Here is a 17,380-nt window from a genome sequence, read left to right as displayed (position 1 = left end):
TACCACCTCACAAAGGTCTGACAGCAGCTGGTGAGAGCGATGGAGAGATAAACAAAGAGAGAGAGCGAGAGGGCTGGTGGGAGGCTACAGGTGTGAATGGGTCCCTCCACCTGCACTCACATCAAATAGAGGCAAAGGGGAGGGGGTGAACAGGAGGAGTTGCAGGTTGTGCAAAACAAACCTGCAGCGTATTCTTTCGATAGTTTCCACTTCCTTGCTGCGTTCAAAGACACCATATCTTCCACATCTTTTTAACAATATGCGTGTCATGTGTTCTTGGGGCGTTGTTAATTTAAATAATTCAATTATTGCTTTGTTGTTATTCACCTCATTGAGCTGTTTCTGTTACATTATTCATCTGGAAATAGCTTGGGAAGGTTATGTAAATATTCAAACTGCTAAACTTGATTTCTTCACGAACATGACGCGGGATCGCACAAAGTGTTTGAAGTACGCAGATGTGAAGATGGCAACAACCAAGATGAAAAGAGGATGAAAAAGATAAAAAGACAGCTAGAGGCCCATCAAGTGGGATCAGGAATTCCCCCACCCTCCAGTGGAGAGCCTCCCCATTACCTGTCTGCCACCCAACCACCCACCCTAACCCTCAAAGTAATATTGCTTTGCTATGACTACAACACCCAAGATGCAACACTGTTAGGTCGAAACTCCTGAGGGTCAGAACACATCCTGAGACCCATCAAGAACTCCATCCATCCATTTTCCGTTCCGCTTATCCTCACTAAAGTTGCGGGCGTGCTGGAGCCTATACCAGCTATCTTCGGGAGAGAGGAGGGGTATAACCTGAACTGGTCACCAGCCAATCAGAGGGCACATTCAAACAAACAACCATTCACACCTACGGGCAATTTAGAGTCTTCGATCAACCTTCCACGCATGTTTTTGGGATGTGCGAGGAAACCAGAGTACCTGGAGAAAACCCACGCAGGCACGGGGAGAACATGCAAACTCCACACAGGCGGGGCCGGGATTTGAACCCAACTTTGACTTTCGCATTGGGTGCTGTTTGCGTCATCTAATGTAGGCGCTAGTGACGTTTAAGTCTAGTTCACCAATCAAACGACAAAAGAAAGTCACATGACCTCACACAACGTCTTCTATTAGGCTTCCCGGGCATAGGTATTACTACTAGATAAACCAGCCCGCTGATGGTGGTGCTTACGTGGCTACCATTTGGGAAGGTCGTCGTTGCCATGAAGGCAACGCCGCGTTCCTCTTGTATACGTTTAGACAAACAAAAACAACAGCTTTCATGTATTGTAGTATTCGTCTGGCAGTGTCTGCCCAAACGTGATTATTTCAGCTTTTTTTTGTTTGTTTGTTTGTTTTAAATTGTTTGTACTATTTACTCAGTACTTGAGTAATTATTTCACTGTGTACATTTTACTCTTATTCATGTATTTTTTTTTACTTGAGTCACATTATTGTCATTCCAATATTTGGCTACTCTACCCACCTCTGGAGCAGACATCCGCTACTGCTACTCTTATGTTTGAGCAACATTTTTGCTCATCAGATCAGCCAGTGTGGCATTTGTTGCACTGTATTTTCTCATTAAGGTGCTGCGGGTCATGGCCGAAACACACGTAACATCGGTGACAAGAGCTGATCCGCTAGTACATCTGGTATTAATTCGGAAACGCGCCTACAATTATCGAATTAGTGTACGGATGTTAATGTTAAATGTATTAAACGACGGAGCGATGTTAGGGATTATATCACAACACTGAATGAACTAACTTCAAATTCAGAAATGGACCATAAAAATGGAAAAATACTGTACCTCATATATTCCTGGAGAATACATTTGTGATTAGCCTTTGAAGTTGGTAATAATGAAAAATGAAGTGAAACAAACAATGATTGTTGTCAATTCTTTTCCAGAATGAGAGTGCTTAAGGAGGAGGATGCTATTCATGTGGCACAGCTTGAAGCGGGCATCAGGTGCAGGCGGAGATGGGGCTGGCTCAAGATGGAGGCCAGAACAAAAAAGCAAAGAAATGAGGCAAATTTTATTTAAATCTTAAATTTGTACATCATTTACTTGAGCGGTGTAAATAAATGTTTTTCTGCGTGAAGAAAATGTTGATGCTTGCCTTATTGTACTCTTCAGAGTCTTCCAGATTTCTTAATTTATGCTAACCATCCCCTACAATGTTTTCTTATGTCACCTTTTTCATGCCTTTGGTGTTTCCATGTCTGAGTCAATCCTTGAAGAGTCAAAAATGAGAATGCGGAGGGTTTCTGTACCTTATGTGGTTCTTGTTCCAGATATGAACGGAGAAGGGTCTATCGCTGAGGAGTTCTAGATGGGACTCAGGAATGCTGTAGAGGGATCAGTCCCTGAGGAATTCTAGTTTGAAATTAGGAATTCTGTCCTTGAGGAGGTTCTAAATGGGACGGTGGGGTGGCATATCGCTGAGGAGTTTTGGATCGGAATCTGGAGGGGGTGCTATATGGGACTAAGTTGGGTTGTACCCCTGAAGAGGTTATTGATGTGAGTCAGGAAGGGCAGTCCCTGAGGAGTTTTAGGTAAGAATGTGTAGGTGTTACTACCTAAAAAGGTTGTAGTTGTAGCTGGGAAGGAGGTTTGTTTCTGAGTTATCTGTCGCTGTGGCTGCTGTAGTTGGGACTCAGGAGGTCTCTAGCCCTTTGGTGGTTCTAGATGGGAAAGTCCAAGGGTCTTTTTGTGCAGAGTTCTAGGTTGCAATAAGGAGTTCAATCCCTGAGAAGATTCTAATGGGACTCAAACTTCTATTGCTGAGAAGTTCTGGATCGGAATCAGGAGGGGGTTCTACTTTGTAGTTGGGACTGTGAAGGAGTCAGATCCCGTGTATTTGGTTTGCAAACTCGTGTAACGAAGGCAGTTATCTTTGATGTTTGAAGTCACGCTATGAAGAGGGTTTTGTCGATATGTGACAGTGTCCTTTTCCTTGATGTTTAAACTCATGTAACAAAAGAGGGGTGCATTGCCTGTCTCTTTGAAGTTGTAGTTCTAGATGAAGTGAAGTGATCTGGCGTGACGCGATAAGGATCTTCTGTGTTATTGTGACGACACGCAACCAGAGGGGCGACGTGTGGGTGGTGGGTCATAGGGAGGGGTGGGGGGTACCCGGGGTGTCGAGGCACGTGTTTGCTTAGGTGGCACCATGACGTGATGCGGGTGTCAAGAAGGGGGTGTGATGAAACGGGCTTCCCATCACGCGGGCTGCGGCCTGCTTTCAAGTGTGTTTGGACATGCGTACGTAGTCGAGGCAACGAGCTGCCACCAACTTTGATCTACACCGACTGATTGATGATCCATACACACACGCACACGCACAAAACATACAGTACACACGCACACACTAAACATACAGTACACACATACACATGACGCCCCCCCCCCCTGTCCCCAAGCACACGTCCTGACAAAGACATGCAAACTATTGTGTGTGATGATAATGATTTTGGGTTGGGTGTCCTGTAATCAGTACTGAGCGGGCTTAGACGTCCGTCTGTGACATCATGGCCTGGTCAACCAATCATCACGGCGCTAATGACAGGTCATGACGGGCCGAATGTGTCAGGGCTGCTGTTTCAGCACCCTGACTCCAGGCTGTGAGTGTGTGTGCACGTGTATGTGTGTGTGTGTGTGTGTGTGTGTCATGAGCGATTTGCAGGGTTGACGTGTTGGAGTCTCGCAGCTGCATTTTGTCATCCTAATTACACCCTCTTAAAACAATGTGGGACTCGTCGCCAGACTACCAACACTCTACGTCGAGTTCGTAGTCTAGCCACCTTGCCTATCGTTTTGCTTCCTGAAGACCTCGTGAGTTTATCTCTACCTCATTCTTGTTCTTTGTCCCCAGTCTGCCATCTGCCCTTGCTCCCTGCAAACCAGTGCTCACCTCTTGTGGCACACCGACAACCCGGACTCCTACTCTGCCAGACCGGTCCTCGTTGGAACCATGACAATCCCGGATTTAGTTCTCGGACTTTCTTTGTTCTCTTCCAAACTGAAATTAACTTTTATTCACAAACTCACCTCCCTGTCCTCTCTGCATCTGGGTCCAACTTGCAACCTGAATCCTGTCAAAATGAGGTACATGAAGCACTCGCAAAACCACACGGTCCACAACATAAGGAAATTCTACTGTACTAGTTAAAAGATGGCGCTTCACTAGTAGTACCTGTAGTGCGCACATATTAACCAGTGCACAGTTCTGCCTCATTAGTAACGTAGTTGTGCTACTATACTACTATGCCAAAGTTGTCCTACTAGTGAGGACAAAGAGTGTACTAGTACATCAACCTTCGGCTGGATCTCAAGAATATGAAAGAAATGGGTCATTTTCATAATTTGATCAATAATGGTAAAGACACAAAAACATACATACAGTATAATATAGCATTTTTTTAATGCCGCCTTGGTTTTATATAGGTAAATCTCTCCCTTGCTGAAACAGCCACACTTCAAGTCTTTTTTTTCAAAACGTTATTGATGAGTTGAAATTTTAGACATTAATAGGAAAGGAAATCTTTCTTGACAGAGCTATTGGTGGTGCCCCACTGAAATATACTTCTTTTTATGACGGTAAAGACATTAGCTCAATAACAATTGTGTGCGTTGCATAATTTATGTGTTGGTCTCCATACTTGGCAGATACAAGTGCGTAAATGATCCTAACCACTCATTAAACCCATTACACCCTTGTCTTTGTACAATCGTAATAATTGCAAAGACATGCAATAGTTTTTGACACTTCCACAAATTCATACATATTCATTTATATCTCAGAAATAACACTGTAAGAGCCTTAATTGGAAAAGTGACATCAAGGGTAAATTAAACGTGTACGTACAAATGGCTTATAATTTAAATGTCATGCAGTAATTTAGCTTAAAAAAATAATTGAATGATGTTTTAATTGTGCCGATTATGATTACAGTCTCTAAAACCTGTCAGTGTGTAGCTGATTAATGGAAGCAATACATACAAAATAAATGAAGGGACTGTTGGAAATGAATTCATACAATTACATGGAACGAATAACCTAATCTAGGTTGTAAAAGTAGGTCAATGCTTGAGACCAGCAGAGACAGGACACCATAGCACAGGACAATCAGTTTTTGTGATTTATTTTATTAGCTCCGTGTGAGTAAATACACTTGTGCTGTCAAACTCAGTATAGAATTGTACAAACCTTCTAGGTACACAACTAATGGATGGACAAACATGACGTGAAATCAAATCAAATCAAAGTAAGCAAATAGCACACACGCACACACACGCCTGTGACTTCAGTGCGCAAAAAGAAAGTGCCGCAACGTGTGTGTGTTTGTGTGATTGGATCAGAGGTGGGTAGTCATGCACTACATTTACTCACGTCATTTTTGGGAGAAAATGTACTTGTCGGAGTAGTTTTAAAGCAACATACTTTTTACTTTTAGTGTTTTTGTAAAGAATAAAACTACTTTTAATCTGTTACGTTGAGCTACGTTCCACTCTTTTTACTTTTATTCATCTATAACAGGTTGTACAATCGTTTTTTTTGTTTTTTTTTTGGTTTGTAAAAGAGACTTTTTACACGTGAATCTGTTTCTCCATTCCAACAGAACTACTAGTAACGTATGACTCCATTTCACCAATCAAACAGAGCCAGGATGTCACATGACTGCACACGACATCGCTGTGACCTCACGCAGAAACAAAGTTTGCAAAGTGGTTCATTTACGTAAAACCTGCCTGGTGAAAAGAACAGAGAAAACAAGGACTACTTACTCTCCGCCTGGTAAGCCTATTGTGCTGTTTCATCAGTGTAAAGTTAATTTATGTTCTTTTTTAAAAACATAACATTTATTTATTTTGTTCCAGTCAATGTTATTGTTGGGCATTATCTGAATTTCCAGATTCCCATTTGATATTTTTGTCTAGTTGACATCACGGTTTGATTAAAAAAATCTGAAGTTACTCACCAGTCACTCAGTACTTGAGTTTTTTCATTGAATACTTAATTCTTCCTCAATAAATTATCTGGAAGACTACTTTTTACTCTAACATGGGTCATATTATTGTAGAGTAACAGTACTCTTACTTGAGTACAATTAGTTGCTACTCTACCCACCTCTGGTTTGAATCGAGGGCAAGAGTGGGTGTCTTGTAAACTACAAGGCTGTCCCCAGAGGACAATGTGTAAATGGCATATGGAATCATCATAACACCATCGTCATAACGGTGTGATTGCCACATGAGCTTATCATAATGACATCATGAGAATGTAGTGAAGGCACAGGTGAACACCGCAAACAGGCTTTGAAGGCAGCAAAAGGAAACGTTAACGTTTCAGTGTTAAGGCGCTCTCTCTCTCTCTCTCTCTCTCTCTCTCTCACTCACACACACACACACACACACACACATATATATACACAAACACACAGCCTCACCTCTACATAACACACACACACTCACCGCTAAATAACAAACACATTTTTGTGTGTGTGCGTGTGTGTGTGTGTATTTATAAATAACCAAGATCACAGTATTGACAGAGGCGGGTCAGCTGGAAGGGCTTACTGTTATTGGCTGAAATAATTGTTTCTCTTTAAATCATTGAAGTGTGAATCATCATGTGTATGTGATAGACAGGCGATATCATCATAGGTGCGTGAATCCCACATGACATTATCTTGCATGTGATTGCCCCTAATTTCGCTGCTTATCCGCATGACCCTTCTCTGTGAATATCCTGGCACCATCTTCCTGGTCTCCAGACAGGAAGTACAACTGTGCCACTTCCTATCTGAGCTGCTTTCCTCTGCTGTCCAGAAGCTGTGGCCTCACTCCTCCTCTTCCTCCTCTTCTCCAGCCATGACCTCTACCAGCAGCTCCGCAGTACAAGTGGCCTCACCCAGATTGTTGACAGCCTTTACCGTGTACTTGGCATCGTCGTCGCCTGACACCTGGGGTGAAAATGACACGGGTGGGTAAACAGAGTTTCAAGTCATTACTTGGGGTAAGCAAGTCGTAAGTCAAGTCATACAATCTTGCGCAGTCACGAAATATATTCGCATATACAATACCGGTCAAAAGTTTGAGAACAGCCCAATTTTTCAATATTTAAATTGAAAGTCAAGCAGTTGAAGTTCAATGACTAGATTGAAATGTTATAAAGTAAGATAAGTGGTGAACTGATAGCTGTTAAAAAAACAACAACAAAAAAGCAAAAAACAGGTAAGTTTACCCAAAGCACTCTTTCCACAATGCTCACACACTTTGCCTGAAAAAGCAGATATGATAATCAAATAAAAACTTTTTTGTATTGGTTATTAAAGGTGACGTTGTTGGGCACCTCTGAAATGACCAGGCTGCAGTTGCCGTCCTCGTCATAGTCGATCTGGTAGTGCCTGGTCTCCTTGATGGGCTGTTCGTCCTTGTACCACACCACCTCGGGGTCAGGATAACCTGCCGACGGTCATGCGATTAAGCCCGGAGTGAGTGGCGGCTTGGCAGTGGGGTTGGGTACCTTCGATTTTGCAGTCGAAGCGTGCGGCGCTGCCCTCCACCACTTCTACATCCTGGATGACGGTGCTGAAGCTGGGCTTACACTCGGCCTTCTGTTCCAGCTCCAAGCACTCCAAAAACTGGTTGTCCTCTGAAACATACATCAGGCACTTTGTTTGTTTACTTTATTTGGTAGTGGAGCTTATGTAAATTACATTTAAATAAATAAAGTAAAAGAAATGGGGGATTGATGTGTGTTATGCATTAAAACTAAGGGGGTCAGAAGTAGCAGAGGAGTGGAGCGCCGGGACCAGAAGAGAGCACAGACGTGCTGAATCCTAGTCTGCTGCTCTTCTCTCGCCCGCCCCGTACCGTCCCCCAACCGGAGGCCTGAACAGGGCACCCCAATAGGCGCCAGCTGGCACCACACCAGCACCATTGGAAGCGGGCGGAACCGGAACTGGGGAACTAAGGTAGAACCACCCGGCAACCGCCGCCCATCAGGCGAAGGCAGAGGGAGGACCCCACCCCCTAATGGGGCCGCACTGCAACCACAGGGTCAAGAGGATAGGACAGGATCTTCAATGTATGCATGTGACCCTTGGATATTAAACATTCTAGAATAAAGAATAAATCATTACATTACCATACATTATTGTTAGATGGCACTTTCACCCAGGCAATGAATAATCAAAGATCTAGGTTCATCATGCTGATGAAAGGAAATTTTCTTGTTGGTTATTTTGTTCCGATGATACATTTTCTCTAAAGCAATATGTTGAATAGTAAGATTTCACCATTGATTAATGTTGGTGGCTTGTTTATCTTTTCACTTTAGCCATATTGTTTTCTTAGCGATAGCTAGAGTAACCAGTATTGGTTGTGAATATTTATTTGGGAGGTTGATTATATTTAAATCCTGAATACAGCCCTATGGGGGGCACAAGCCAGTGCAAACTGTAGAATGGTCCCAAGCACGGATAAATGCAGAAGGTTGCGTCAGGACAGGCATCCGGCTTAAAACTTTGCCAAACAAATATGAGCGTTCATCCAAAGAATTTCATACCGGATCGGTCGTGGCCCAGGTTAACAACATCCACCGCCGCAGCCATTAACCTACAGGGTGCCTGTGGAAATTCAGCGACTGTGGATCAAAAACGAAGGAGAGGTGGGAAGCGCGTTCTTTGGCAGAAAGAAGGACGCGCAGAGCTTAAAACTAAATGTGGGGACTTTGAATGTTGGGACTATGACAGGAAATGTTCGAGAGTTGGTTGACATAATGATTAGGATAAAGTTAGAAATATTGTGCATACAGCAGAGCAGGTGTAAAGGCAGTAAGGGCTAGAAGCTTAGGGCCAGGGTTCAAATTATTTTAGTATGGAGTAGATGGGAAAAGAAATGGAGTCAAGGTTATTTTAAAGGAAGAGTTAGCGAAGAATGTCTTGAAGGTGAAAAGAGTGTCAGATGGAGTGATGAGGATGAAACTTGAAATTGTTATAATTATGTATAATGTGCTTCCTCCAGGTAGGATGTTACCTAGAGGTGAAAGGAATTTTCTGGAAGGACCTAGATGAAGTAGTTCTGTGTATCCCAGACCAAGAGTCGTGATTGGTCCAGATTGTAATTGGACATGTTGGTGAAGGAAACGGGTGATGAAGAAGGGTTAGTAGTGTGCTGGATAGATGGAAAGAATACTTTGAGTAGTTGATGAATGAGGAAAATGAGAGAGAAGGAAGAGTAGAAGAGGCGTGGTGGACCAGGAAGTGGAAATGATTAATAAGGGGGAAGTTAGAAAGGCATTAAAGAGGATGAAAAATTGAAAGGCAGTTGACATACCTGTGGAGGTATGGAAGCATCTAGTAATGGTGGCTGTGGAGTTTTTGACCAGGTTGTTCAACAGAATTCTAGCGGTTGAGAAGATGCCTGTGCTGATGCCCATTTTTAAGAACAAGGGTGATGTGCAGAGCTGTGGGAACTATAGAGGAATAAAGTTGATGAGCCACACAATGAAGCTATAGGAAAAAGTAGCGGAGGTCAGACTCAGGACAAAAGTAAGTATTTGCAAGCAACAGTATGGTTTCATGCCTAGGAAGAGTACCACAGATGCCTTATTTGCCTTGAAGGTGTTGCTGGAGAAGTACAGAGAAGGTCAGAAGGAGCTAAATTGTGTCTTTGTAGATCTAGAGAAAGCGTATGACTGAGTACTCAAAGAGGAACTGTGGTACTGCATGTGGAAGTCTGGAGTGGCAGAGAAGTAAGAATAGTACAGCACATATATGACAGCACTAGAACAGTGGTGAGGTGTGCTATAGGTGTGACAGAGGAGTTTAAGGTGGCGGGGGGACTGCATCAAAGATCAGCCCAGAGCCACTTCCTGTTTGCAGTGGTGATGGATAAGTTGACAGATGATGTTATACTGGAATACCCATGGACCGTGATGGTTGCAGATGACATTGTGATCTGCAGTGAAAGCAGGGAGCAGGTGGAGGAACGGTTAGAAAGGTTGAGGCATTCACTGGAAAGGAGAGGAATGAAGATTAGCTGAAGTAAAACAGAATATATTTGCATGAATGAGAGGGGTGAAGGGGGAAGAGTGAGGCTACAGGGAGAAGAGATAGCAAGGGTGGACGACTTGAAATACTTGGGGTCAACCGTTCAGAGCAATGGTGAGAGTGTGGTAAGGAAGTGAAGAAACGGGTCCAAGCAGGTTGGAACGGGTGGAGGAAGGTGTCAGGTGTGTTATGTGACAGAAGAGTCTCTGCTAGGATGAAGGGCAAAGTTTATAAAACAGTGGTGAGGCCATCCAGGATGTATGGATTAGAGACAGTGGCACTGAAGAGACAACAGGAAGCAGAGTTGGAGGTGGCAGAAATGAAGATGTTGAGGTTCGCTCTCGGAGTGATCAGGTTGGATAGGATTAGAAATGAGCTCATCATAGGGACAGCCAAGTTTAGATGTTTTGCAGACAAAGTTAGAGAGAGCAAACCTTAATGGTTTGGACACGCCCAGAAGCGATATAGTGAATATATAGGTAGAAGGATGATGAGGATGGAGCTGCCAGGCAAGAGCGCTCGAGGAAGACCAAAGAGGTTGATAGACATGAGGGCAGTTGGTGTTAGAGAGGAGGATGCAGGAGATAGGCTTATATTGAAAAGGATCACGCGCTGTGGCGACCCCTAACAGGACAAGCCGAAAGAAAAATATTATATTTAAATCCCAGAGTATGCACAAAGTTTGTGCATAACCAAAGTCCAAAAGCACTGAACCGGTTTGCATTCTCATATAGGATGGAAATAGGTGTCTGGTGTATTTTCGGTGCATTAATTACGTGCATATATTAGACTGAGAGAAGCCAATTCTATGCATTCTGCATTGAGTCTTGTGTGTTCTATGGCGTAATTTAAATTGTATAAGTTGTATTTTTTTGTCATCTTGAATGTATTACAGATCTGCATTAAGTAGTTGCGGTCAGTAGACATATAAAGGTCTTCCCATTCAGTGAATGATATATGCATTGCATTTGTGCTTTTTTTGGGGTTTTTTTGCTTTGTGGGAGAAGCTTCACTATTTTTTTTTAAAACTCTCCTTTTTTTCATTGCTATTTTTGTGTTATATTGAAGGAAGTTTCCACCTCTTTTAAATTCTTAAAACATTTGTTCACATCGTGAATACATTATTGTTAAATAATTGACGCAGGTGGACAATTCCGCCATGTTCCTATGTGTTAAAATGAAGAGGTATTTTCTTATTCTCAAAGATCTTCTTCGTCTTGTCTGGTGTCAGATCAATGGGGCAGCAACCTAAGCAGAGAAGGGAAGGGAAGAAGGTAAGTCTTCCCTCTCCAAACCACTCGGTCCAGTTCTTCCAGGGGGATCACAAGGTGTCTCCAGGCCAGCCGAGAGACATGGTCTTTCAAGCTTGTCCTGGGTATTCCCTGGGGCCTCCTCCTGGTTGGACTTGCCATGAACACCTCAATAGTGAGGCTATCAGGAGGAGCAAGACCATCCTAACCATATGCTCAACCTCCCCCATCTGTCTCCTCTCTAATCTGATCCCCTCACGGATGACTGGGCTTCTCACCCTATCTAGAGAAGAAACTCATTTGAGCCGCTTGTATCTGTGATCTTGTTCTTTTAGTCACGCATCGCAGCTTGTGACCATAAGTGAGGGTGGGAACATAGATCGACCAGTAAATCAAGAGGTTTGCTTTTGGGCTCAGGTTCGTCCTCACCACGACAGACCGATGAAGAGTCCGCATCATTTCATCCAGAGTGATACAGGGACCGAACAGCCCATATCAGGAGGTTTGATAACCCATACAAGGAAACAGACAAACTTTATACAGCACAGGAAACAATATATTACTGCAAACAGTACCTGTAATCAGTCAGAGTAACCCCACCCCAGCAACCCTTCCCATTACAAATGGTTTATGTCATGTTTTTGATTTCTGTGCAGAATGTTTTAAAATCCATGCAGGTTTTGAGTCCTGAGGTGACATGGACAAGGGTGGTACCGTCAGTGGGTGAACCCCTCTTGGCGTGGACCCCCGCCATCATGGCCATGGACGACAGTCTGCCAATGGCTCTTACGGCATGGCCCGTTTTCTGCCACTTTCTCCTCAAGATGTACTTCTTCATTCTCTCCTTGGAGAGCTTCTTGGTCTTCATGGTGTTGGTGTCCTGCTTGAGCCAGGTGTGCTCCAGACACTGGTGGCAGCTCAGACGTGCCCTGTAAACGCAAAGCCACCAATGGTGAGGCTGCTTTCCTTTCTTCCTCCTGACCACCTTTCTACAGCGTAGAGCTGCTAATGGAAGGACGGCTTGGGAGAGTTTTCAAATTACTGCTATTCCAAAATGGCCCTACATTACTATGAAAAAATTATTGAAAAGAAACCCGGTCTGACAAAAACTTTAAATAATTCCATCAAGTACTCAACATTACTTACGGTTGTGGAAATTGGTAAAATGAAGATTAACCTTCAAAAACCCTTTCTTCGCGATTGGCAAACTGGTAGGAAAAATATATCCCTAAATATCGGACGAGTTCATTACCAGTGACTGTAATCGCGTCGACATCAAAATCCCTCAAGATCAGCATATCCATGATCCACAACAAAATATATTTCAGATGCTATTTCCAACTGCTTGTTTCAAGAGCGCAAATATCAAACTCAAACCGCAGTCCATATCCAGCTCCTCATGTCAATTTACAGTGGGTACAGAAAGTTTTCAGACCCCCTTAACTTTTTCACTCTTTGTTATATTGCAGCCCTTTGTTAAAATAATTTAAGTTCAGTTTTTCCTCATTAATGTACACACAGCACCCCATTTTAGAAATTTGTGCTGATTTATTAAAAAACAAAAACTGAAATATCACACAGCTGTGACACTCATATATTTAACTCGGGTGCTGTCCATTTCTTCTGATCATCCTTAGGATGTTTCTACACCTTCATTGGAGTCCAGTTGTGTTTGATTATACTGATTGGACTTGATTAGGAAAGCCATGCACCTGTCTACAGAAGACCTTACAGCTCACAGTGAATGTCAGAGCAAATGAGAATCATGAGGTTAAAGGAACTGCCTGAAGAGCTCAGAGACAGAATTGTGGCAAGGCACAGATCTGGCCAAGGTTACAAAAAAAAATTCTGCTGCACTTAAGGTTCCCGAGAGCAGAGTGGCCTCCATAATACTTAAATGGAAGACATTTGGGACGACCAGAACCCTTCCTAGAGCTGGCCGTCCGGCCAAACTGAGCAATTGGGGGAGAAGAGCCTGGTGAGAGAGGTAAAGAAGAACCCAAAGATCACCGTGGCTGAGCTCCAGAGATGCAGTCGGGAGATGGGAGAAAATTCTAAAAAGTCAACCATCACTGCAGCCGTCCACCAGTCGGGGCTTTATGGCAGAATGGCCCGACGGAAGCCTCTCCTCAGTGCAAGACACATGAAAGCCTGCATGGAGTTTGCTAAAATAAACATCTGAAGGACTCCAAGATGGTGAGAAATAAGATTATCTGGTCTGATGAGACCAAGATAGAAATTGTTGACCTTAATTCTCAGTGGCATGTGTAGAGAAAACTAGGCACTGCTCATTACCGGTCCAATACAGTCCCATCAGTGAAGCATGGTGGTGGCAGCATCGTGCTGTGGGTGTGTTTTTCAGCTGCAGGGACAGGGAGACTGGTTGGAATCGAAGGAAAGATGAATGCGGCCAAGTAAAGGGATATCCTGGATGAAAACCTTCTCCAGATTGCTTAGAACCTCAGACTGGGCCAAAGTTTCACCTTCAAAAAAGACACTGACCATAAGAACACAGCTAAAATACCGAGGGAGTGGCTTCGGAACAACTCCATGACTGTTTTTGAATGGCCCAGCCAGAGCCCTGACTCAAACCCAATTGAGCATCTCAAGAAAGACCTGAAAATGGCTGCCCACCAACGTTCACCATCCAACCTGACAGAACGGGAGAGGATCTGCAAGAAGGAATGGCAGATGATCTCCAAATCAAGGTGCATCATTCTCAAAGACTCATGGCTGTATTAGCTCAAAAGGGTGCTTCTACTAAATACTGAGCAAAGGGTCTGAATCCTTATGAGTGTGTGATATTTCAGTTTTTCGTTTTCAATAAATCTGCAAAAATTTCAACAATTCCATTTATTTTTCTCTCAATATGGGGTGCTATGTGTACATTAATGCGGCACAAAATAGCTTAAATGATTTTAGCAAATGACTGCAATATAAAAAAAAGAGTGAACAATTTAAAGGGGTCTGACTACTTTATGTACCCACTGTTGCCACAATTTTACCTCGACTTCTGTTCAAAACCAGTTATCTAACTTAAAAGGATAGTTAAATGTAGGGGCAGTTATGTACCATACAGTAATTGAAAATGATATTAGGTTTCCCATAAAGAATATACAGTCCCTCAAAAAGTATTTGCAACACTTTACTTTTTGCACATTTATCAAAAATAAAGAAGTAAGAAATGTACATAGGTATTCATAGCCTTTGCCATTAGCTGCTAAAGGTGCATCAACAAAGTACTAAGCAACCTTAAAAAAACAAGGTATGTACTGAACTGTGATTTTTGGTGTATCGTTAGACCCTGGCCGATAATATATTTGTGTGGTTTTGCCATTATAACCGGCCTCGTGAAGGCAAACATAATGACCATGTGGCCTGTAAAGGAAACAAGTTCGAAACCCCTGCTCTAGACCAACAATAAATTCCATCTAAGTGGGACTGAAGGCTGACTTCATGTCCTTCTTGAGCAGCCTGGTGATGAAGTCCTTGGCATCATCTGAGATCTCGTCGAAGGCCTCGTCCTCAAAGTCCCATGTGGCCGAAGTCACGTTGGCCAACGTCTCGTTGTCGTTGTCGCCCATGAAGGGCGACAGACCGCTCAGCCTGACAGGGAAGAATAGAGGTAATATTCAACCTATGGGACAGTTTGCTAAGGTTATCCTTGTGTTACTATGTAGTACTCCGAGCATGTAACAGACTTAGCTTTTATACATATAACTAATATGCAGTACTGGCAGTATCAAACAGATTACTATGGTATTCTACATTTAACTGAAGCAATACCAAAAGCAGATTACGCAAGTACTCAAAATGTAACTCATGCAGTACTCCCAGTATGTCGCAGATGACTTTGGTTCTCCACATGTAACTGGTATGCAGTGCAGTAGAACTTCTATATAACTAATAGGGTATAGGGGCCGTCCGTTAAAGCCGTTTGTCCGTTAATTTGAAGCACTTTTTCCGTGGCCTAAAAACACCCCGTACAGTACAACATTTTATTTAATTTAGAGTCTTCAGTTAACCTACCCTGCATGTTTTTGGGATGTGAGAGGAAACCGAATTACCCGGAGAAAATCCACGCCGGCACGGGGAGAACATGCAAACTCCACACAGGCGAGGACGGATTTGAAACAGGGTCCTCAGAACTGTAAGGCAGATGTGCTAACCAGTCGTCCACCGTGCCGCCTTTACAAAATTATTGTAAATACATATAAAAAAGCTTGAAAATATTTGTAAAAGTTTTAAAGTTTATCCAAATTTACCTTTAAACATTGCAGGTCTATACTGCCCTGAAAGTGCCGTTGCACATACCACAAAAAGCTTCCTCCAGGTCCCTACTTTGACACACTTTCATGTGCTTACGCTGATGCGCAACACCTTTCTTATCTTTTGTAGGGTCCACATCAAATTTAACAGTAAAAGTTTGGAGTTTTTCATTACTCCTAGGTATGTCAGTTATTTTTAATGTTTTATTTATTTATTTATTTTTACACCATATTCCTCACATACTCTGGCCACAGAAACTCCCAACTCCAGCTTCATAAGTTCCAATATGTCACTAATACTGAGCTTAGTGCACTTTTCTTTTCAGCTCTGTTATGATTGGATGCCATAGTCAAGGCCTTGACAAAAAACAACTGTAGCATGTTCGAGCCATAGATATGAATAGGTAGATACGACACGCACATTTTCAGCTGTGTGCCTATGGCAAAATTTAGCTAATGTCTGTGTATTGCCTTTGTTGGGAACATCGCCCCTGCCAACATGACCGCCACATAGGCATGTCGGTAAGCCAGATCTAGTCTCTGTGACAACAGTGGCACAACCCGGAAATATTGTACAGGTACCAGTCTGTGTCTGTGAAAGCGCCAGGAAACAACAGCGGCCAATTCGGAAACTAACAAGACTTTGTTTGCTACAAGGGGCATTTTGAGTTCCAACCGGACACTGATTTCTGTCTGTTAAATCTGAAGTCCGTTGTGTCCGGCTCCATTAAATCGAGGTTCCATGTGTAGTGTATTTTTATTAAGCACCTGAGGAGAGACATTTTCACAGTATAGGAGGATGCCTGCAGAAGCGTGACTGCTTCAGCTCTTTCTCTTTCAACCTAGTTTAAGGAGGGCAATTGCATTCCTGAGACCAAATGCTTATCCATAGATCTTCCCTGCAGTTTACAGGGCAATATGTCCTCTGGGTAAGCTATGACAGAAGCCACAAACGGGGGCTGAGATCATCAACATCAAAGATTACGATCGCCATGTGGTGGATCAAATCCAGACTCATCATTCCTTTGGGTTTCGGTTGATTCAATGATAAGAGGGCCATCTGGTGGACAAAAAGTGACACCAAGTATAGGTAAGAGGAAGTAGCTGTACAATTCAAACCTTAGTGAACCAATCAGGCGTAGGGGCGGTACTTGTCAGGCCTGCTGGTTCAGCACCCTGAGTCCAGCCCGTGTGTGTGTGTGTCATGAGTGCTTTGCAGGGTTGTTGGAGTCTTGCAGCTGCACCTTGTCATCCTAATTACACCTGACTGCTCCTAAAACGCTATGGGACTCCAACTCGTCGCCAGACTATCAACGCTCTACATCAAGTTCGTAATCTAGCCACCTTGCCTATCTTTTTGCTTCTTGAAGACCTCGTGAGTTACCTCTACCTAATTCTTGTTCTTTGTCCTCAGTCTGCCATCAGCCCTTGCTCAATGCAAACCAGTGCTCACCTCTTGCGGCCCACCGACAACACGGACTCCTACCCTGCCAGACCGGTCCTCGTTGGAACCCTGCCAATCCCGGATTTAGTTCTCGGATTTCCTTTGTTCGCTTCCAAACTGCATTAAACCTTTATTCACAAACTCACCTCCCTGTCCTCTCTGCATCTTGGTCCAACTTGCAACCTGAATCCTGACAGCACTTAAGAGTACGCACATCGATGCAAGACTTTATAAACTGGTGACTTGAGATTTTCGAGGCCGGCCTCATAGCGAATCTGACCATGAAAAGAAGCTGTTAAGACACAAAGGCTTGTTCAATAAACCAATCAAACCAATCGCCTGTGTCTCGGAGTATTCTTTGC

At 43.3% G+C, this 17,380-nt stretch overlaps 1 protein-coding gene across 2 annotated transcripts in view; it reads right to left on the bottom strand.

Moving 5' to 3' along the window:
* Positions 1–5,529: 5,529 nt before the first annotated feature.
* Positions 5,530–17,380, bottom strand: part of LOC133410432 (myosin light chain kinase, smooth muscle-like) — a 31,862-nt gene continuing 20,011 nt past the window's right edge. For both annotated transcript variants that reach the window (XM_061691610.1, XM_061691611.1), the window contains exons 14-18: positions 14,760–14,912; positions 12,021–12,235; positions 7,527–7,655; positions 7,353–7,465; positions 5,530–6,963 (exon numbers count right to left, since the gene is read on the bottom strand). In XM_061691610.1, the coding sequence (XP_061547594.1) occupies positions 6,841–6,963; positions 7,353–7,465; positions 7,527–7,655; positions 12,021–12,235; positions 14,760–14,912 (733 nt within the window). In that variant the 3' untranslated portion in view covers positions 5,530–6,840. The remainder of the gene's footprint in view (positions 6,964–7,352; positions 7,466–7,526; positions 7,656–12,020; positions 12,236–14,759; positions 14,913–17,380) is intronic.

This window comes from Phycodurus eques, chromosome 12 (genome assembly GCF_024500275.1).
Source record: "Phycodurus eques isolate BA_2022a chromosome 12, UOR_Pequ_1.1, whole genome shotgun sequence".
In the NCBI taxonomy this organism is placed as follows: domain Eukaryota; kingdom Metazoa; phylum Chordata; class Actinopteri; order Syngnathiformes; family Syngnathidae; genus Phycodurus; species Phycodurus eques.
Note: the sequence above shows the minus strand (reverse complement) of the source record. Positions and strands in the feature narration are given on the sequence as shown.